Source organism: Oncorhynchus clarkii, chromosome 11 (assembly GCF_045791955.1).
Source record: "Oncorhynchus clarkii lewisi isolate Uvic-CL-2024 chromosome 11, UVic_Ocla_1.0, whole genome shotgun sequence".
Taxonomy (NCBI): domain Eukaryota; kingdom Metazoa; phylum Chordata; class Actinopteri; order Salmoniformes; family Salmonidae; genus Oncorhynchus; species Oncorhynchus clarkii.
In genome coordinates this window covers 36,269,437-36,288,711 of record NC_092157.1, presented here as the reverse complement: position 1 = coordinate 36,288,711, position 19,275 = coordinate 36,269,437, and the positions used below count along the sequence as shown (strand labels likewise).

The window sequence follows — 19,275 nt, the reverse complement described above, 5'->3', positions numbered from 1 at the left end:
AGCTACAGGAGAGAGGAGGGGGGATACAGGAGAGAGGAGGGGGGATGAATGAGCCAATTGCAAGCTGACCAAGAACACTAAGGTAACCTGCCTAAATGACTACCGACCCGAAGCACTCACGTCTGTAGTCATGAAATGCTCCACATCACCAACAAACTAACATGGTCCAAGCACACCAAGACAGTCGTGAAGAGGGCACGACAAAACCTCCTCAGGATACTGAAAAGATTTGGCATGGGTCCTCAGATCCTCAAAAGGTTTTACAGCTGCACCATCGAGAGCATCCTGACGGGTTGCATCACTGCCTGGTATGGCAACTGCTCGACCTCCGACTGCAAGGGCCCAGTACATCACCGGGGCCAAGCTTCCTGCCATCCAGGACCTCTATACCAGGCGGTGTCTGAGGAAGGCCCTAAAAATGGTCAAATACTCCAGCCACACTAGTCATAGACTGTTCTCTCTGCTACCACACGGCAAGCGGTACCGGAGCACCAAGTCTAGGTCCAAAAGGCTTCTAAACAGCTTCTACCCCAAAGCCATAAGACTCCTCAACAGCTAATCAAATTGCTACCCAGACTATTTTCACCCCCCCACGCTGCTGATTCTCTGTTACTATCTATGCATAGTCACTTTAATAACTCTACCTACATGTACATATTACCTAGACACCAGTGCCCCCCGCACATATACCGGTACCCCCTGTATATTGCCCCGCTATTGTTATTTACTGCTGCTCTTTAATTATTTGTTATTATCTCTTACTTTTTTGAGGGGTATTTTCTTAAAACTGCATTGTTGGTTAAGGGCTTGTAAGTAAGCATTTCACTGTAAGGTCTATTGTATTTGGCGCATGTGACAAATACAATTTGATTAGGTGACCGTGAGAGGGCCAGATTGGGAATTTAGCTAGGACCCCAGGGTTAACACCCCTACTCTTACACTAAGTGCCATGGGGTCTTTAGTGACCACAGAGAGTCAGGACACCTGTTTAACATCCCATCCGAAAGACGGCACGCTACACAGGGCAATGTCCCCAATCACTGCCCTGGAGCATTGGGATATTTTAAATTTTTATGACCAGAGGAAAGAGTGCCTCCTACTGGCCCTCCAACACCACTTCTAGCAGCATATGATCTCCCATCTAGAGACCGACCAGGACCAACCCTGCTTAGCTTCAGAAGCAAGCCAGCAGTGGGATATGCTGCTGGCATACCACAATGGCTCACTTTTGCGCTGGGAATCAGATCATGATCATCAGATCGAGTCATTTGCTATAGTGAGGACAGTCATTGGTCAGGATCTGAACTCTGAACCCTGTTAGGTTCACATCTGAATTTATCCATGTGCATGTACAGGGTATGTGTGACAGAACAAAAAAGCTAATTTAACAGACCAGTTTGCATATAACGGCTGTTAGTAAACGCTAGATGTAAATGCGCATCTGCAGGGAATTGAGTAAAGCGGAGAAGTCACACTCAGTTGGACTTGGTCTCCGAGGCAGAGTGATTCCTGTAAATTGTCCTCTATTTTAGGAGAGATGGGCTTTTTGGGGACATCTGGTGGGCCAGCGCTCGGTACAGGAAAACCACACAGTGTCTCAGAGGGCCCATTGGGGCACATAGGAGGAACCAGGGCTGCCAGCCCCCTCAATACCACAACACTTGCTACTTCCCACTACTAACAAACCCATATATTTTGTGTACTTGCCTCCACTCATGTTAAACCATATTGTTGTGTTTTCTCCTTTTGTCTCAACAGGTATCGTAACATGGGGAACCTGCTAAAAGTCCTGACTTGCACAGATCTGGAACAGGAGCCCAATTTTTTCCTCGATTTTGAAAGTATGTTTTTGCGGGGGAGGGCTTATTTATTATAATCCCTATCACGTGAACTTCCAATCATACTTACAGTGCCTCCCAATTTTTCAGTTTTTGATTTGTTAAAAAAGTTTGAAATATCCAATAAATGTCGTTCCACTTCGTGATTGTGTCCCACTTGTTGTTGATTCTTCACAAAAAAATACAGTTTTATATTTTTATGTTTGAAGCCTGAAATGTGGCAAAAGGTCGCAAAGTTCAAGGGGGCCGAATACTTTCGCAAGGCACTGTATTTTAGCTGTCCCCCTTCTTACCTCTCCTCACCCACAGAGGCTACAGAACCTAATCTCTTTCCCATTTGCATCATCAGCTCTTCTCTTAGCTATGCTGTTATGGTAGGATTGGATGTTCCGAACATGATATTACATTAGAAACTACCTTCCACAAAACTGAATTTCTGCATTGCAATAACAATTAGGATTAAGCCTAGCCTACTAGCCTTGAACCTCTTCACTTATATCTGTAGACTCCCTACCAGACATAGAAATACCCACTTGGTTGTCTTCCTGTGTCCACTAGATGCCCAGCCCACAGACACAGAACGAGAAGTGTGGGAGAAGGTGGACCTGGTGCTGAAGGATGCTAGGGGAATCCTGGACGAACTGCAAGCATACAAGGGAGCGGGTCAAGAGATCAGAGAGGTAAAATACTAAAAGCATCACCAAACCTTCATTCATACAAGGGAGCGGGCTATGAATCTCAGAGTAGGAATGCTGATCTAGGATCATCCTACCCATGTCCATGTAATTGTTGTCATTGTGATCTAAAAGGCCAAACTGATCCTAAATCGGCAGTCCTACTCTGAGACGCTACTAACTAGATCAACTACTAACTCAGGATTAACTAACTTCCGACTTTGTTCAACATTTTGTCTTTCCTGTCCCCCAGGCAATCCAGAACCCCAACGACGAGGCGTTACAGAAGGCAGCGTGGGTGGCCGTGGTCCCCCTGGTGGGGAAACTCAAGAAGTTCTACCAGTTCTCCCAGAGATTAGGTACGTACCTGGGGCCTGATTTTAGGATCAGTTTCTCCTTATAAGATCACAATTAATAAAGATGACATGGACAGGGCGACCTGGCCCTAGATCAGCACTCCTAGACGCTTGATGTATACAGCCCCTGTTCTGAGCCTCAAGTTAGATATGTAGCCCTACAGAACAACACCTACACCTGCCTGAGACTAGTGACGTGTCCTTCAGAGCTTTGTGTAAAAGGTCAGATACACGCCTGCACTAGAGGTTCACTAGCTACAGCTTCTCTAGTGGTTATATGTAAGATACACACACTCCTCTCATGACCTTAACCGCCTGTATGCGCAATCACATCAGCGATATCAGCTGCTGAACTGCAGAAATTAACATGCATAACCACACACACACAAACATGCACAGTGCACACACTCCTAGCCATCATCAATGGGATGCTTGCTTGCGTTGCACTCTGGCTAGATGTGATACCCACCCCCTCCCAGAGCTGAGGACTCCTCATTACCATGGAAAGGCGCCTGAGAAGAAGGCAGACGTTTTTACGAGCCCCCAGCCGATTGTGTTTTTTTGTTTGTTTATTTGCGTTGGTTGTAACTTATTTTTTTACTTATTTTGTACATAATGTTGCTGCTACCGTCTCTTATGTTCGATAATAACTTCTTAACACACAGGACTGTGATTACTCACTACGGACTAGCAGAATCCTTTCATTCATGACTCTGACGAGCCCAACGCGAAGGATATACTGCTTCCTCGGGAACAGGCCCCAATCCCCGTGATCTGCGTGAAGAGAAGGTGGAGAAAGAGGTGCCGAAGGTCAGGCTGCCTTCTGAGAACTCGTAGGCGATCGAATAAACCCCCATTTCCCTCCATTCGTTTGCTAGCAAACGTGCAATCTTTGGAGAATAAAATTGACGAGTTACATGGAAGATTAAACTACCAACGGGACATTAAAAACTGTAACATCTTATGCTTCACGAAGTCGTGGCTGAACGACGACAATATCAACATACAGCTGGCTGGTTATACGATGTACCGGCAGGATAGAACAGTGGCGTATGGTAAGACAAGGGGCGGCGGTCTATGTATTTTGCTCGCCTGAGGTAGAGTATCTCATGATAAGCTGTAGACCACACTACCTACCGAGAGAGTTTATCTGTATTCTTTGTAGCTGTTTACATACGACCATAGTCAGACGCTGGCACTAAGAAATGCATTGAATGAGCTGTATTCCGACATAAGCAAACAAGAAAAAGCTCACGCAGAGGCGGCGCTCCTAGTAGCTGGGACTTTAATGCAGGGAGACTTACTGTAAATCCGTTTTTACAAAATTTCTATCAGCATGTTAAATGTGCAACCAGAAGAAAAAGAACTCTGGACCACCTTTACTCCACACACAGAGATGCATACAAAGCTCTCCCTCGCCCTCCATTTGGCAAATATGACCATAATTCTATCCTCCTGATTCCTGCTTACAAGCAAAAGCTAAAGCAGGAAGCACCAGTGACTAGATCAATTAAGAAGTGGTCACAGGAAGCAGATGCTAAGCTACAGGTCTGTTTTGCTAGCACAGACTGGAATTTGTTCTGGAATTTATTCCTCCGATGGCATTGAGGAGTACACCACATCAGTCATATGCTTCATCAATAAGTGCATCGATGACATCGTCCCCACAGAGACCGTACGTACATACCCCAACCAGAAGCCATGGATTACAGGCAGCATCCGCACTGAACTAAAGACTAGGGCTTATAAGAAATCCCTCTATGCCCTCCGACGAACCATCAAACAGGCAAAGCATCAATACAGGACTAAGATCGAATCGTACTACATCGGCTCTGACGCTCGTCGGATGTGGCAGGGGTTTGCAAACCATTACAGACTACAAAGGGAAGCACAGCCGAGAGCTGCCCTGTGACATGAGCCAACATCTCCCTGTCTGAGTCTGTGTAATACCAACATTGAAGCAGACCACCATAGTCCCTGTGCCCAAGAGCATTAAAGTAACCTGCCTAAATGACTACTGACCCGTAGCACTCACATCTGTAGCCATGAAATGCTTTGAAAGGCTGGTCATGTCTCACATCAACACCATCATCCCAGAAACCCTAGGCCCACTCCAATTTGCATACCACCCCAAAATATCCACAGATGATAGAATCTCTATTGCACTCAATGCTCATCAATAAGCTAAGGACCCTGGGACTGAACACCTCCCTTTGCAACTGAATCCTGGACTTCATGACGTGCTGCCCCAGGTGGTAAGAAAAGGTAACACATCCGCCACGCTGATCCTCAACCCGGGTGCCCCTCAGGGGTGCGTGCTCAGTCTTCTCCTGTACTCCCTGTTCACTCATGACCGTATGGACAGGCACACCATCATTAAATTTGATAATGACACAACAGTGGTAGGCTTGATCATCAACAACAATGAGACAGCCTATAGCAGGGGTGTCAAAGTCAAATGGACGGAGGGCCAAATAAAAAAATCAGCTACAAGACGAGGGCCGGACTGTTCGAATGTTCATTGAAAAATTTTTAAATGACGCATATAGTCTAGTGAACCTAATTGAACCTACTGAAAACCTAACAAATATATTACAATATGATCAGATAAATAAAGCAATATTTTCTTATGGCTCTGTCAGTAATCTTTAATTTTCAACAGACACAAAAGACAAATTTCCTTTATATAAATATCCCCATAACATGAACATTAAATGAAAGAAACCGGTATTCAAGGCACCATCAGTAGACTATATTTTCTATTTTAGCAAAAGTGGGCTAAATTTACTTCAAAGAAAAAACAATAATAGCAATTTTCTATCATCCACTCAACTGAAATATTTTTAAAATATAATTGGATTGAAATACAAAAAAATAAAGTGCAAAAATCTATTAATCAAAAACAACACTTTGTTTAAGGAGAAGTAACATGCAGTGAAAACAAATATTAAATTTTAACTTTTAAACTTGAACTGAGTAAAAACTCTAAATATGTGATTGCACAGTAATGTTCACTTGTTTGAGGTTGAGGGTGATACTTGGTGGTGTCCCATCTTTTCCACAAGTTCATCAATGTTCGGGGTAAGGCTCTGAGCTGAAGAAATCCTCAGAATTGAGTGGAGGTGTTCAGCAGTAAGTCGACTTCTGTGTGATGTTTTGTTCAGGTTCATCAAAGAAAACAGTTGTTCACACAGGTATGTGCTGCCAAACATAGACAACGTTTGAGCAGCCTGGATGCGCAGCTGGGGCATTGTGCCGGGGAGGAAACGGGCGAACTCCGCAGCACCCACTGCCGCATATTTTGCCCTCAGTGCATCATTGCATTGGAGGTCAATCAACTCCATTTGGAGGTTTGGTGGTGAGCTTTCCACGTCAACAGCAAATGGGTTACCGAGCAGTTCCAACCTGCTTTTTTGTGCTTCAAAGTCAGCAAATCGGCGTCGAAAGTCAGCGGCAAGCATACCTATTTTATCAGCCAACTGTGTGCTCGGGAACGCACTGGTAGAGAGCTTCTCTTTCATGGTCTGGCAGCTGGGAAAGTGGCTCAAATTTTCTTTCCGCATCTGCGTCTCCCACAGAGTCAGTTTGGTTTTAAATGCCTTCACTGTACTGTACATATCAGAGATGACACGATCCCGACCCTGCAGCTGCAAGTTTATTGCATTCAGATGACTCGTAATGTCACACAGAAAAGCCATTTCACACAGAAACATTTCGTCTCGGAGTTGTGTTGTGTCTTTCCCTTTGCTGTCCAAGAACAGACAAATCTCCTCACGAAGCTCGAAACATCTTTGAAGCACCTTTCCCTGGCTTAGCCATCGCACCTCTGTGTGATAAGGCAAATCACCATGCTCCGTTTCTAACTCCGTCAGAAATGCCTTGAACTGGCGGTGATTCAAACCTTTGGCTCTGATAAAGTTAACTGTGCGCGTGATGATGCTCATTACATGCTCCATTTTCAAGGCTTTACCGCACAACGCTTCCTGGTGTATGATACAATGATAAGCTGTCAGCTCACCTGTCGCGTTTTCCTCTTGCATCTTTTCCCGTATCTTCGCCACCAGTCCGCTCCTGTGTCCACACATCGCAGGTGCTCCGTCGGTTGTCAAACCCACAAGTTTTTCCCAAGGCAGCTCCATCTCATTTACACATCTTGACACCTCTTCATACAAATCATGCCCCGTAGTTGTGCCATGCATAGGACGTAAAGCCAAAAACTCCTCTGTCACGCTTAGGTTGGAGTCCACTCCGCGGATGAAAATTGACAACTGGGCAATGTCAGAAATGTCGGTGCTCTCATCCACAGCCAAGGAATATGCAATAAAATATTTTCCCTTTTTCACAAGCTGCTCTTTTAGATTGATGGACAACTGGTCTACTCTCTCGGCAATGGTGTTTCTGCTCAGACTCACATTTAAAAAGAGTTGCCTTTTTTCTGGGCAAACTTCGTCACAAACTTTAATCATGCAGTTTTTGATGAAATCCCCCTCCGTAAATGGCCGGGCTGATTTAGCGATCTCTTCTGCCAAAATAAAACTGGCCTTGACAGCAGCCTGGCCTTGTGATTTGGCTTTTTTGAACAGAGCCTGTCGAGATTTGAGGCCTCGTTTTAATTCCTCTGCCTTTTGTAGCCTTTGTTCCATGTCCATATTCTTGTTTTTGTCCGCGTGTTTCGTTTCATAATGTCGTCTCAGATTATACTCTTTCAGTACCGCCACACTTTCTCCACACAGAAGACACACAGGTTTTCCAGCTACCTTCGTGAACATATACTCCGACTCCCACCTTGTTTGAAACCCCCGGTTCTCAGTATCCACCTTCCGTTTTGCCATTTTTGATGGGTATCTGAAAGTTAATTTTACTGTGATGCTGACGACTGCTGTGCCAATAAATATTGAAATGAAGCAGCCTACTGCTCGGTGCGTCACCTTTGCATTGTGGGAAATGTAGTATTGGTGCGTGTAAAAGATCTGCGGGCTGCCGGCTTGCTGCGGGCCGGTTCTAATAATAAATCAAGATCATCCCAGGGGCCGTAAAAAACCTTCTTGCGGGCCGGATGTGGCCCGCGGGCCTTGACTCTGACATATGTGGCCTATAGGGAGGAGGTTAGAGACCTGGCCATTTGGTGCCAGGACAACAACCTCTCTCTTAACATGATCAAGACAAAGGATATGATTGTGGACTACAGTAAAAAGAGGACCGAGCACACCCCCATTCTCATCGGCAGGGCTGCAGTGGAGTAGGTTGAGAGCTTCAAGTTCCTTGCTGTCCACATCGCCAACAAACTAACATGGTCCAAGCACACCAAGAAAGTCGTGAAGAGGGCACGACAAAATCTATTCCCCCTCAGGAGACTGAAAAGATTTGGCATGGGTCCTCAGACGGCAAGGCACTACAGTGGGCAGTGCGAATGGCCCATTATTTGACTGGGGTAAAGCTTCCTGCCATTCAGACCTCTATACCAGGCGGTGTCAGAGGAAGGCCAGAAAAATTGTCAAATACTCCAGCTACCTTAGTCATAGACTGTTCTCTCTGCTACCGCACGGCAAGCGATACCAGACCGCCAAGTCTAGGTCCAAGAGGCTTCTTATCAGCTTCTACCCCCAAGCCATAAGACTCCACAACTAGTCAAATGGCTACCCAGTCTATTTGCAGCCATCCCCCCACCACCACCTCTTTACACCACTCCTACTCTCTGTTGTTATCTCATGGTCACTTTAATAACTCTACCTACATGTACATACTACCTCAATTTACCAGTGCCCCCATACATTGACTCTGTATTGGTACCCCCCCCCCCCTGTATATAGTCTCGCTATTGTTATTTTACTGCTGCCCTTTAATGACTTATATCTCTTATTCTTATCCCCCAAAAATGTTAACAGCATTGTTGGTTAGGGTCTCGTAAGTAAGCATTTCACTGTAAGGTGAGAGAGAGAGAGAGAGAGAGAGAGATATGCCTGCTTACCGGTGACCAGCAGTCTGTCCATTGCTGCTTCGCCAACCTTAACCCCTTAATCACAGTGGCGACTGGCTGTGACTGCAGTCAGTTAATGAACACAGTGGGCAATAGCCCACTAAGGCCATGTTGTGTGTGTTAATAAATGAAGTAGGTCGTCCACCCCCCTGCTCTGACTCCGGGGGCCACCTTTGCCTCAGCTGCCTCCTGCCTGACATAAGAGATGCTCGCCGACCTTTTCCGCAGGCCGGCTCGGCTGCAGACAGACAGAGAGGATGGCTGCTGGCTGAGAGATGGCTTTATCAGACCTCTCTGTGTTATTACCCCCCCCAGAAATGTATGTTCCAGAACATTAGAAACTACCTTCCACAATATTGTAACTGTGTCACTCATCATTCAGGTTTAAGCACTTTAAATAGTGCACGATGTAGCTTAATTACTCAATAAATGTTAAGCTTCCACCAATAGAAGTGTTCAGGACAGGAGTCCTTTGACGGCAGGGTTGGAGTGAATACCTGCCAACCCTCTGACCCTCCCACCCATCCCCTCCTCTCCCAATGTGAACAGAGCTGAGCTGCGCCTGCCTAGTCTACGTGCCCACATTCCGCTCGCCTGCTCTGCCGTGACCTGAAGGGATCAGACGCGCCCCCCCAATCCTCCAGACATGGTAGAGTGCCTCGATTCAGATACAAGTCCTAAAAGCAGCCCCATCTCAACTTCTGTTGCATCACTAAGGCCATTTTTAACCAGACCTCTCCTCCTCGCTGCAGCAGAAGCAATGCGCTGTCCCAAGCAGATGGGGGATGGGTCATTACAGAATAGCCAACATGCTCAATTTACTGGACTACACTGCCAGCTCGCAGTCCGCCTCTGCAGAAACCCCTGTCTGCGGATCTCTGTGTGCCTGTGGATCCCTGTGTGCCTGTGGATCCCTGTGTGTCTGCGGATCCCTGTGTGTCTGCGGATCCCTGTGTGTCTGCGGATCCCTGTGTGTCTATCTTAAGAGAGAATCATTTTGTCTGGTTTATAGCGGTGTGTATTATGTCCTTGTGCTCTACTGTAAGTGGTAGGAGTTGTAAATGGATCAGAGTCACGATTATGTACAGCCAGGTGGAAGGTGGTGTTATTGTGCAACCAGATTACACTGTGTGTGTGTTTGGCTCATCCGGGTTATGTCATTATATTAAATCTGGTTGTCTTAGTGAGTCTAGACTGTGAAGGCTTCTTCACTTTCTGACTGCAGCAGCTACATTTTCCCTCATGGACGGTTTTGCCATTGTTTATTTATGGTGAGCGTCTTGGTGCTTTTGTTGGCTATCTTGAGACATGGAAATGCAAACGGAAAAGCATTTGGGTGTCTACTGCGTTAGCTCACTCACCTCATTTACAGAAAGGCAATGTTGGGAAATGCACAGCTGGCCAGGATACTAGTGGGGGAGTGATTTGATAGTTTCCATTACCTAGCTTGTTACTACAGAACTGTGTGGTTTACCCCATTAAAGTCATGTAAAGTCTTCATATTTACTTACTGTCAAAACAACGGCAGGAAGCCTGGATGAATGGAGCACCTCCCACGTCTCTCATTACAATGAGATAATTAGACTCATGTCTCATCTCCATCTGATTAGGTGATCTTTCCATCCCCTTCCACCACCCCAACCCCTAGAGACAGCTCTTCCCTTGACCCCCACCCCACCCCACCCCTAGACTGTCATAGGGCCCTGGGCAGTGGGCACCATCATCACTCAATCGCATGTCCTTGTTTTGTACAGCTACTACCATCAGGGCAAGTCTATTTGCCACACATGATGTACTTTACAATCATTATGTTTATTTAGCAGATATTGAGCTTATCAATTCAACTCACAAACAATCCACAAATGTATATTTTCTCCCTCCCTCCTCATCTCTGACACCCTCTCCTTGTCCCTGGTTTACAGAAGCAGCAAATTCTAGTTGGCATACATTTGATATCATGATGAACTTCATGATTATTGCATTTATTAGGCCGATATTTAGCTAATCCTTCACAACAGTCTCTAACACCCTCTCCTTGTCCGTGTCTTAAACAGCCATCACTAGCACATTAGAGGCTGCTGCCTATAGGCATAGACTAGAAATCATTGGCCACTTTAAGGAATGGAACACTAGTCACTTTAATAATGTTTACATATCTGGCATTACTCATCTCATTTGTTTAATACTGTATTATATACTATTCTACGGTATCTTAGTCACTTAATAATGTTTACTTATCTAGCATTACCCATTATTCATCTCATATGTATATACTGTATCCTATACTATTCTACTGTGTCTTAGTCCGTTCCGCTCTGACATTGCTGGTCCATATGTACAGTTGAAGTCAGAAGTTTACATACACCTTAGCCAACTACATTTAAACTCAGTTTTTCACAATTCCTGACATTTAATCCTAGTTAAAATTCCCTGTCTTAGGTCAGTTAGGATCACCACTTTTTATTTTAAGAATGTGAAATGTTAGAATAATAGTAGAGAGTGATTTATTTCAGGTTTTTATTTCTTTCATCACATTCCCAGTTGGTCAGAAGTTTACATACACTCAATTAGTATCTGGTAGCATTGTGACCAAGCTTTAACTTCCTGACTGATGTCTTGAGATTTGCTTCAATATATCCACATAATGTTCCTGCCTCATGATGCCATCTATTTTGTGAAGTGCACCAGTCCCTCCTGCAGCAAAGCACCCCCACAACATGATGCTGCCACCCCCGTGCTTCACAGTTGGATGGTGTTCTTCAGCTTGCAAGCCTCCCCTTTTTCCTCCAAACATAACAATGGTCATTATGGTCAAATAGTTTTATTTTTGTTTCATCAGACCAGAGGACATTTCTCCAAAAAGTACGATCTATGTCCCCATGTGCAGTTGCAAACCGTAGTCTGGGTTTTTTATGGCGGTTTTGGAGCAGTGGCTTCTTCCTTGCTGAGCGGCCTTTCAGGTTATGTCAATATAGGACTCGTTTTACAGTGGATATATATACTTTTGTACCTGTTTCCTCCAGCATCTTCACAAGGTCCTTTGCTGTTGTTCTGGGATTGATTTGCACTTTTCGCACCAATGTACGTTCATCTCTAGGAAACAGAACGCATCTCCTTCCTGAGTGGTACGACGGCTGCGTGGTCCCATGGTGTTTATACTTGTGTACTATTGTTTGTACAGATGAACGTGGTACCTTCAGGCGTTTGGAAATTGCTCCCAAGGATGAACCAGACTTGTGGAGATCTACAAAAAAAAATCTGAGGTCTTTGCTGATTTATTTTGATTTTCCCATGATGTCAAGCAAAGAGGCACTGAATTTAAAGTTAGTCCTTGAAATACAACCACAGGTACACCTCCAATTGACTCAAATGATGTCAATTAGTCTATCAGAAGCTTCTAAAGCCATGACAATTTTCTGGAATTGTCCAAGCTGTTTAAAGGCACAGTCAACTTAGTGTATGTAAACTTCTGACCCCCTGGAATTGTGATACAGTGAAATATAAGTGAAATAATCTGACTGTAAACAATTGTTGTAAAAATGACTTGTGTCATGCACAAAGTAGATGTCCTAACCGACTTGCCAAAACTATAGTTTGTTAACAAGGAATGTGTGGAGTGGTTGAAAAACAAGTTTTAATGACTCCAACCTAAGTGTATGTAAACTTCAGACTTCAACTGTATACAGTCGTGGCCAAAAGTTTTGAGAATGACACAAATATTAATTTCCACAAAGTTTGCTGCTTCAGTGTATTTAGATATTTTTGTCACATGTTACTATGGAATACTGAAGTATAATTACAAGCATTTCATAAGTGTCAAAGGCTTTTATTGACAATTACATGAAGTTGATGCAAGGAGTCAATATTTGCAGTGTTGACCCTTCTTTTTCAAGACCTCTGCAATCTGTCCTGGCATGCTGTCAATTAACTTCTGGGCCGCATCTTGACTGATGGCAGCCCATTCTTGCATAATCAATGCTTGGAGTTTGTCAGAATTTGTGTGTTTTTGTTTGTCCACCCGCCTCCTTGAGGATTAACCATAAATTCTCAATGGGATTAAGGTCTGGGGAGTTTCCTGGCCCAAAATATTGATGTTTAGTTATGAAAACGCATTTTCTACCACTCCACACATTTCTTGTTAACAAACTATAGTTTTTGCAAGTCGGTTAGGACATCTACTTTGTGCATGACACAAGTAATTTTTGCAACAATTGTTTACAGACAGATTATTTCACTTATAATTCACTGTATCACAATTCCAGTGGGTCAGAAGTTCACATCCACTAGGTTGACTGTGCCTTTACCAATACAATTTGATTTGATTTGTGTTACAGAGGCGGCGCTGCACAGCCTGCTGGGAGCCCTGACCAGCGAGACGTATGACAACCCCACGCAGAACCTGGAGCGCGAGCAGGCTCTGGCCAAGCAGTTTGCAGAGATCCTGCACTTCACACTGCGCTTCGACGAGCTCAAAGTACGTCCCATGACATCTCTGTCCGCCATTTACTCAATTTAGCCCAGAGTCCCCACATTTCCCTCATTTCATCCATCCCTTGTTGTTATCCTAAGCTATAGCTTTGTGTGGTGCTGTTGTTGGCATGGTTAAGGTGTTATTATGTACACAGTGTACATATTCCTTCTGATAACGTGCGAGCTAACTCTCGCTGGCATAACGAGGTGTTAATACCCTGTTATTTAGGTGTTAGTGCTGTACACCATGAAGCCTCAGCCAATGAACAGATGATACAACTTGGATCCTGTCCAGGGAGGACTTGGTTTATAATACTGTAGCCTACACCAGTGGTATTTTAAACTTTTTCAGACCAATTTTTTCCGACAGAATTTCTGGGGCTGCAATTGTTTTTGCAATAATTTATTGTGGCCCCACCCTACCCCATCTATAATAACACAACATTAAAATGGGTACTTTTACATTTTTACATGAACAAATACATGAACAAATTCAATTCATTCTCATTACTAATTGCATTTTCAACTCTTATCAAAATGAAAAGAAACCAATAAATACATTTACTCAATAACATTTAATTTTTCTAATGATTTTTCTCAAATTTGATGTATTGTCCCATACAATAATCTGTACTCTTATTTATATATATAAAAAAAATATATATATTTACAAAAAAATAAAAAATATGGGGCATTTTGGTTGACCCCATTGCAGTTCCCCCCCTGACTTTGAATACCACTCACCGGTATACACACTGCTGGAATGAATGGGAAGACAAATAGGATAGTGTAGTAGGCTGGTGCTTTTTTACTTACATCCCAAATGGCATCCTATGCCCTATGTAGTGCACTACTTTTGACCAGGGTCCATAGGGTTCTGGTCAAAACTAGTGCACTATAAAAAGGAATAGGGTGCCATTTGGGAAGCATGGCTTGGCTAGGGCTCCCGTCTTCAACACATAGAGACATGCTTTATAGTTGATCCCGGGAAGAAACTAGAGGTCGACCGATTAATCGGAATGGCCGATTAATTAGGGCCGATTTCAAGTTTTCATAACAATCAGAAATCGGTATTTTTGGACACCGATTTTTATTTTTTTCACCTTAATTTAATCTTTATTGAACTAGGAAAGTCAGTTAAGAACACATTCTTACTTTCAATGATGGCCTAGGAACGGTGTGTTAACTGCCTTGTTCAGGGGCAGAACGACAGATTTTCACCTTGTCAGCTCGGGGGACCCAATCTTGCAACCTTACAGTTAACTAGTCCAACGCTCTAACCACCTGCCTCTCATTGCACTCCACATGGAGACTGCCTGTTACACGAATGCAGTAAGCCAAGGTAAGTTGCAAGCTAGCATTAAACTTATCTTATAAAAACAATCAATCAATCATAATCACTAGTTAACTACACATGGTTGATGATATTACTAGATATTATCTAGCGTGTCCTGCGTTGCATATAATCTGACTGAGCATACAAGCATACAAGTATCTAAGTATCTGACTGAGCGGTGGTAGGGAGAAGCAGGCGCGTAAACATTCATTCAAACAGCACTTTCTTTGCGTTTTGCCAGCAGCTCTTCGTTGTGCTTCAAACATTGTGCTGTTTATGCCTATCAACTCAAGCCTATCAACTCTCGAGATGAGGCTGGTGTAACCGAAGTGAAATGGCAAGCTAGTTAGCGCGCTAATAGCGTTTCAAACGTCACTCGCTCTGAGCCTTCTAGTAGTTGTTCCCCTTGCTCTGCATGGGTAACGCTGCTTCGATGGTGACTGTTGTCATTGTGTTGCTGGTTTGAGCCCAGGTAGCGAGTAGAGGGACGGAAGCTATAATGTTACACTGGCAATACTAAAGTGCCTATAAGAACATCTAATAGTCAAAGGTTAATGAAATACAAATGGTATAGAGGGAAATAGTCCTATAATTCCTATAATAACTACAACCTAAAACGTCTTACCTGAGAATATTGAAGACTCATGTTAAAAGGAACCACCAGCTTTCATATTTTCTCATGTTCTGAGCAAGGAACTGAAACGTTAGCTTTCTTACATAGCACATATTGCACTTTTACTTTCTTCTCCAACACTGTTTTTGCATTATTTAAACCAAATTGAACATGTTTCATTATTTACAGTGCCTTGCGAAAGTATTCGGCCCCCTTGAACTTTGCGACCTTTTGCCACATTTCAGGCTTCAAACATAAAGATATAAAACTGTATTTTTTTGTGAAGAATCAACAACAAGTGGGACACAATCATGAAGTGGAACGACATTTATTGGATATTTCAAACTTTTTTAACAAATCAAAAACTGAAAAATTGGGCGTGCAAAATTATTCAGCCCCTTCAGTGAGGATCTCTGAATGATCCAATGTTGACCTAAATGACTAATGATGATAAATACAATCCACCTGTGTGTAATCAAGTCTCCGTATAAATGCACCTGCACTGTGATAGTCTCAGAGGTCCGTTAAAAGCGCAGAGAGCATCATGAAGAACAAGGAACACACCAGGCAGGTCCGAGATACTGTTGTGAAGAAGTTTAAAGCCGGATTTGGATACAAAAAGATTTCCCAAGCTTTAAACATCCCAAGGAGCACTGTGCAAGCGATAATATTGAAATGGAAGTAGTATCAGACCACTGCAAATCTACCAAGACCTGGCCGTCCCTCTAAACTTTCAGCTCATACAAGGAGAAGACTGATCAGAGATGCAGCCAAGAGGCCCATGATCACTCTGGATGAACTGCAGAGATCTACAGCTGAGGTGGGAGACTCTGTCCATAGGACAACAATCAGTCGTATATTGCACAAATCTGGCCTTTATGGAAGAGTGGCAAGAAGAAAGCCATTTCTTAAAGATATCCATAAAAAGTGTTGTTTAAAGTTTGCCACAAGCCACCTGGGAGACACACCAAACATGTGGAAGAAGGTGCTCTGGTCAGATGAAACCAAAATTGAACTTTTTGGCAACAATGCAAGACATTATGTTTGGCGTAAAAGCAACACAGCTCATCACCCTGAACACACCATCCCCACTGTCAAACATGGTGGTGGCAGCATCATGGTTTGGGCCTGCTTTTCTTCAGCAGGGACAGGGAAGATGGTTAAAATTGATGGGAAGATGGATGGAGCCAAATACAGGACCATTCTGGAAGAAAACCTGATGGAGTCTGCAAAAGACCTGAGACTGGGACGGAGATTTGTCTTCCAACAAGACAATGATCCAAAATATAAAGCAAAATCTACAATGGAAATGGTTCAAAAATAAACATATCCAGGTGTTAGAATGGCCAAGTCAAAGTCCAGACCTGAATCCAATCGAGAATCTGTGGAAAAAACTGAAAACTGCTGTTCACAAATGCTCTCCATCCAACCTCACTGAGCTCGAGCTGTTTTGCAAGGAGGAATGGGAAAACATTTCAGTCTCTCGATGTGAAAAACTGATAGAGACATACCCCAAGCGACTTACAGCTGTAATCGCAGCAAAAGGTGGCGCTACAAAGTATTAACTTAAGGGGGCTGAATAATTTTGCACGCCCAATTTTTCAGTTTTTGATTTGTTAAAAAAGTTTGAAATATCCAATAAATGTCGTTCCACTTCATGATTGTGTCCCACTTGTTGTTGATTCTTCACAAAAAATACAGTTTTATATCTTTATGTTTGAAGCCTGAAATGTGGCAAAAGGTCGCAAAGTTCAAGGGGGCCGAATACTTTCGCAAGGCACTGTATTTGAGGCTAAATTGATTTTATTGATGTATTATATTAAGTTAAAATAAGTGTTCATTCAGTATTGTTGTAATTGTCATAATTACAAATAAATACATTTTAAAAATTGGCCGATTTTTAATCGGTATCGGCTTTTTTGGTACTCCAATTATCGGTATCGGCGTTGAAAAATCATGATCGGTCGACCTCTAGTAGAAACCCACAGATTGCCTATTTGTTTGACTTACAGACAGATCTTCCACTTACAATCGCCTGGCCAAATAGTCTAGCAAATGTGTCAGGGAGTCCTTAATATATGGACGTCAGATATAATCAAATGAGTTTTCATCCAGCTCGCAAGGCGTCAGAGTGAAATGTACACACACACACACACGCGCATACACACACACACACGCGCATACACACACACACACGCGCATACACACACACACACGCGCATACACGCATACACACACACACACACACACTTCTACTCAAACTAGCATCCTGACACCCCCAGGCACTCCGTCACGATGCCCCAATTAACTAGCCCTCCTGCCTGGTACCCCCATATCCTGCATGGGCACTAAAAGCGTGAAAGTAAGGGGGTGCAAGATGTCATGCCAGGCACCATTCATACATTTTTCACTCCCCATACGCCGATGACAGGCATTGACCTAGTTAGAACACCCACCCGCCTACCCGCCTGTCGTGTTTTTAATGCCACTCACTGGTGAAATGGGCTGGCATGGCACTAGCCATTGGCACTAGGTACCAATCTATTGTGGTGGGATTACCCTGCTTCTCGTGCTGGCCAGGGTTAATAGCGTGTTTCTAGGGGTAATTAGGGAGGTGTCTCAGCACATTGGAGGAGCAGGAGGTGTATGTGCTGGATGGGGCCCACTGATTGGCCAGTGGTTTATTAAAGGTAAGCTCCACTCAAGGCAAGGTCTAAGGATCGTCTTTGTGGAAGGAAGCAGGGCAGCCGCGCTTCTTTGTTTGCGTCTTGCCTCTAGAGATTTAAGATGGAGTGTGCCTACTCGACAAAGTAAGATTTGAGGTTCTGTTGCCAAATCACAGAATGTCACCAATGTTCTATAGCTAATCACATAGGGGCACTAGCTACCCCTTCCCTCCCCCCTATATCAGAGTGTCACCTCATGGCCTGACCTGTGACCTCTGACCGCTATCCTCCCTTTGTCTGGTGGTCCCAGTAGTAAAGGAGCACCATCTCATGTCTGTATTGTAATCGCTAACCTCCACTATCTGTATAAGAAGAGCGTCTCCAGTAGCCTCTTATCATCCTTAGTGTTGTTGACACTTCTTTCATACTTCCAAACATATTGAACCACTGCCGCACTGCTAAAGGGAACTAACAAGTATTTCATTCATTGACAGTTGAAAATAAATGTGTCCTATTATAAAGGACAAGCGAGGAAATATGAAGGGATATAAATAAATAGAAGATTCAATCCTATCGATGTCCTTTTCATTCCATATCCATCCCTAGCAATGTATCTGCCTTGTTTGCTTAAACATCCTGTCATGATGGACTATTTCAGAGAGCTGGACATCTGCTGTCGCATGCTGTGTGTTGTTCTAACTTCAGAAACACACACACACACACACACACACACAGAAAGTCCTGAGAGTTTTCTGTTTGTAATGTACATGTTAATCCGTGTGTTGCAGATGACTAACCCTGCCATCCAGAATGACTTCAGCTATTACAGGAGAACTTTGAGCCGCATGCGGATCAACAATACACCGGTGAGCTGACTACTGAACTCTAATCTGAGGGGCTGATGGTCCTTTACCCCTGAGGCTGTGGCCACAGATATTTGGTGTCCGAAAATGACAGATTAAGTCAGCGATTTTTGGACAACGAAGATGATTGTCCGTCAACAAACGCACAATATGTCAGCCTTTGTGCGCATGCAACGCGTCTGAAAATAGTTTACTTGAGCCACTGGGGACTCAAAGGGAGTTTGAGGCGCTCACTGGAGCACAGGTGGCGGAGCGGAGCGACATGCACCATATACATGATCTGAGATCAGTAGCATGTCCTCAGTCCCTCTGGGACTCACAGGCCTCAGTGGAACAGTTTGAACGTGATCTGAGAACAGTTTGGGGTCTGCACCACAGACCCTCTGGGATACACTGGTGTTAAGGGAAACCACCCAGACAGACCCTGTGCCCCAGTCCTCTTCCTGCTTCATTAAACTCAGCAGGGGGCCAAGTGTTCATCC

At 43.9% G+C, this 19,275-nt stretch overlaps 1 protein-coding gene across 2 annotated transcripts in view; it reads left to right on the top strand.

The window, feature by feature from the left end:
- Positions 1–19,275, top strand: part of LOC139420731 (CYFIP-related Rac1 interactor B-like) — a 57,004-nt gene that overhangs the window by 30,064 nt on the left and 7,665 nt on the right. For both annotated transcript variants that reach the window (XM_071170962.1, XM_071170961.1), the window contains 5 exons: positions 1,759–1,841; positions 2,397–2,518; positions 2,766–2,871; positions 13,180–13,319; positions 18,719–18,796. In XM_071170962.1, coding sequence (XP_071027063.1) covers positions 1,769–1,841; positions 2,397–2,518; positions 2,766–2,871; positions 13,180–13,319; positions 18,719–18,796 — 519 coding nt within the window. In that variant the 5' untranslated portion in view covers positions 1,759–1,768. The remainder of the gene's footprint in view (positions 1–1,758; positions 1,842–2,396; positions 2,519–2,765; positions 2,872–13,179; positions 13,320–18,718; positions 18,797–19,275) is intronic.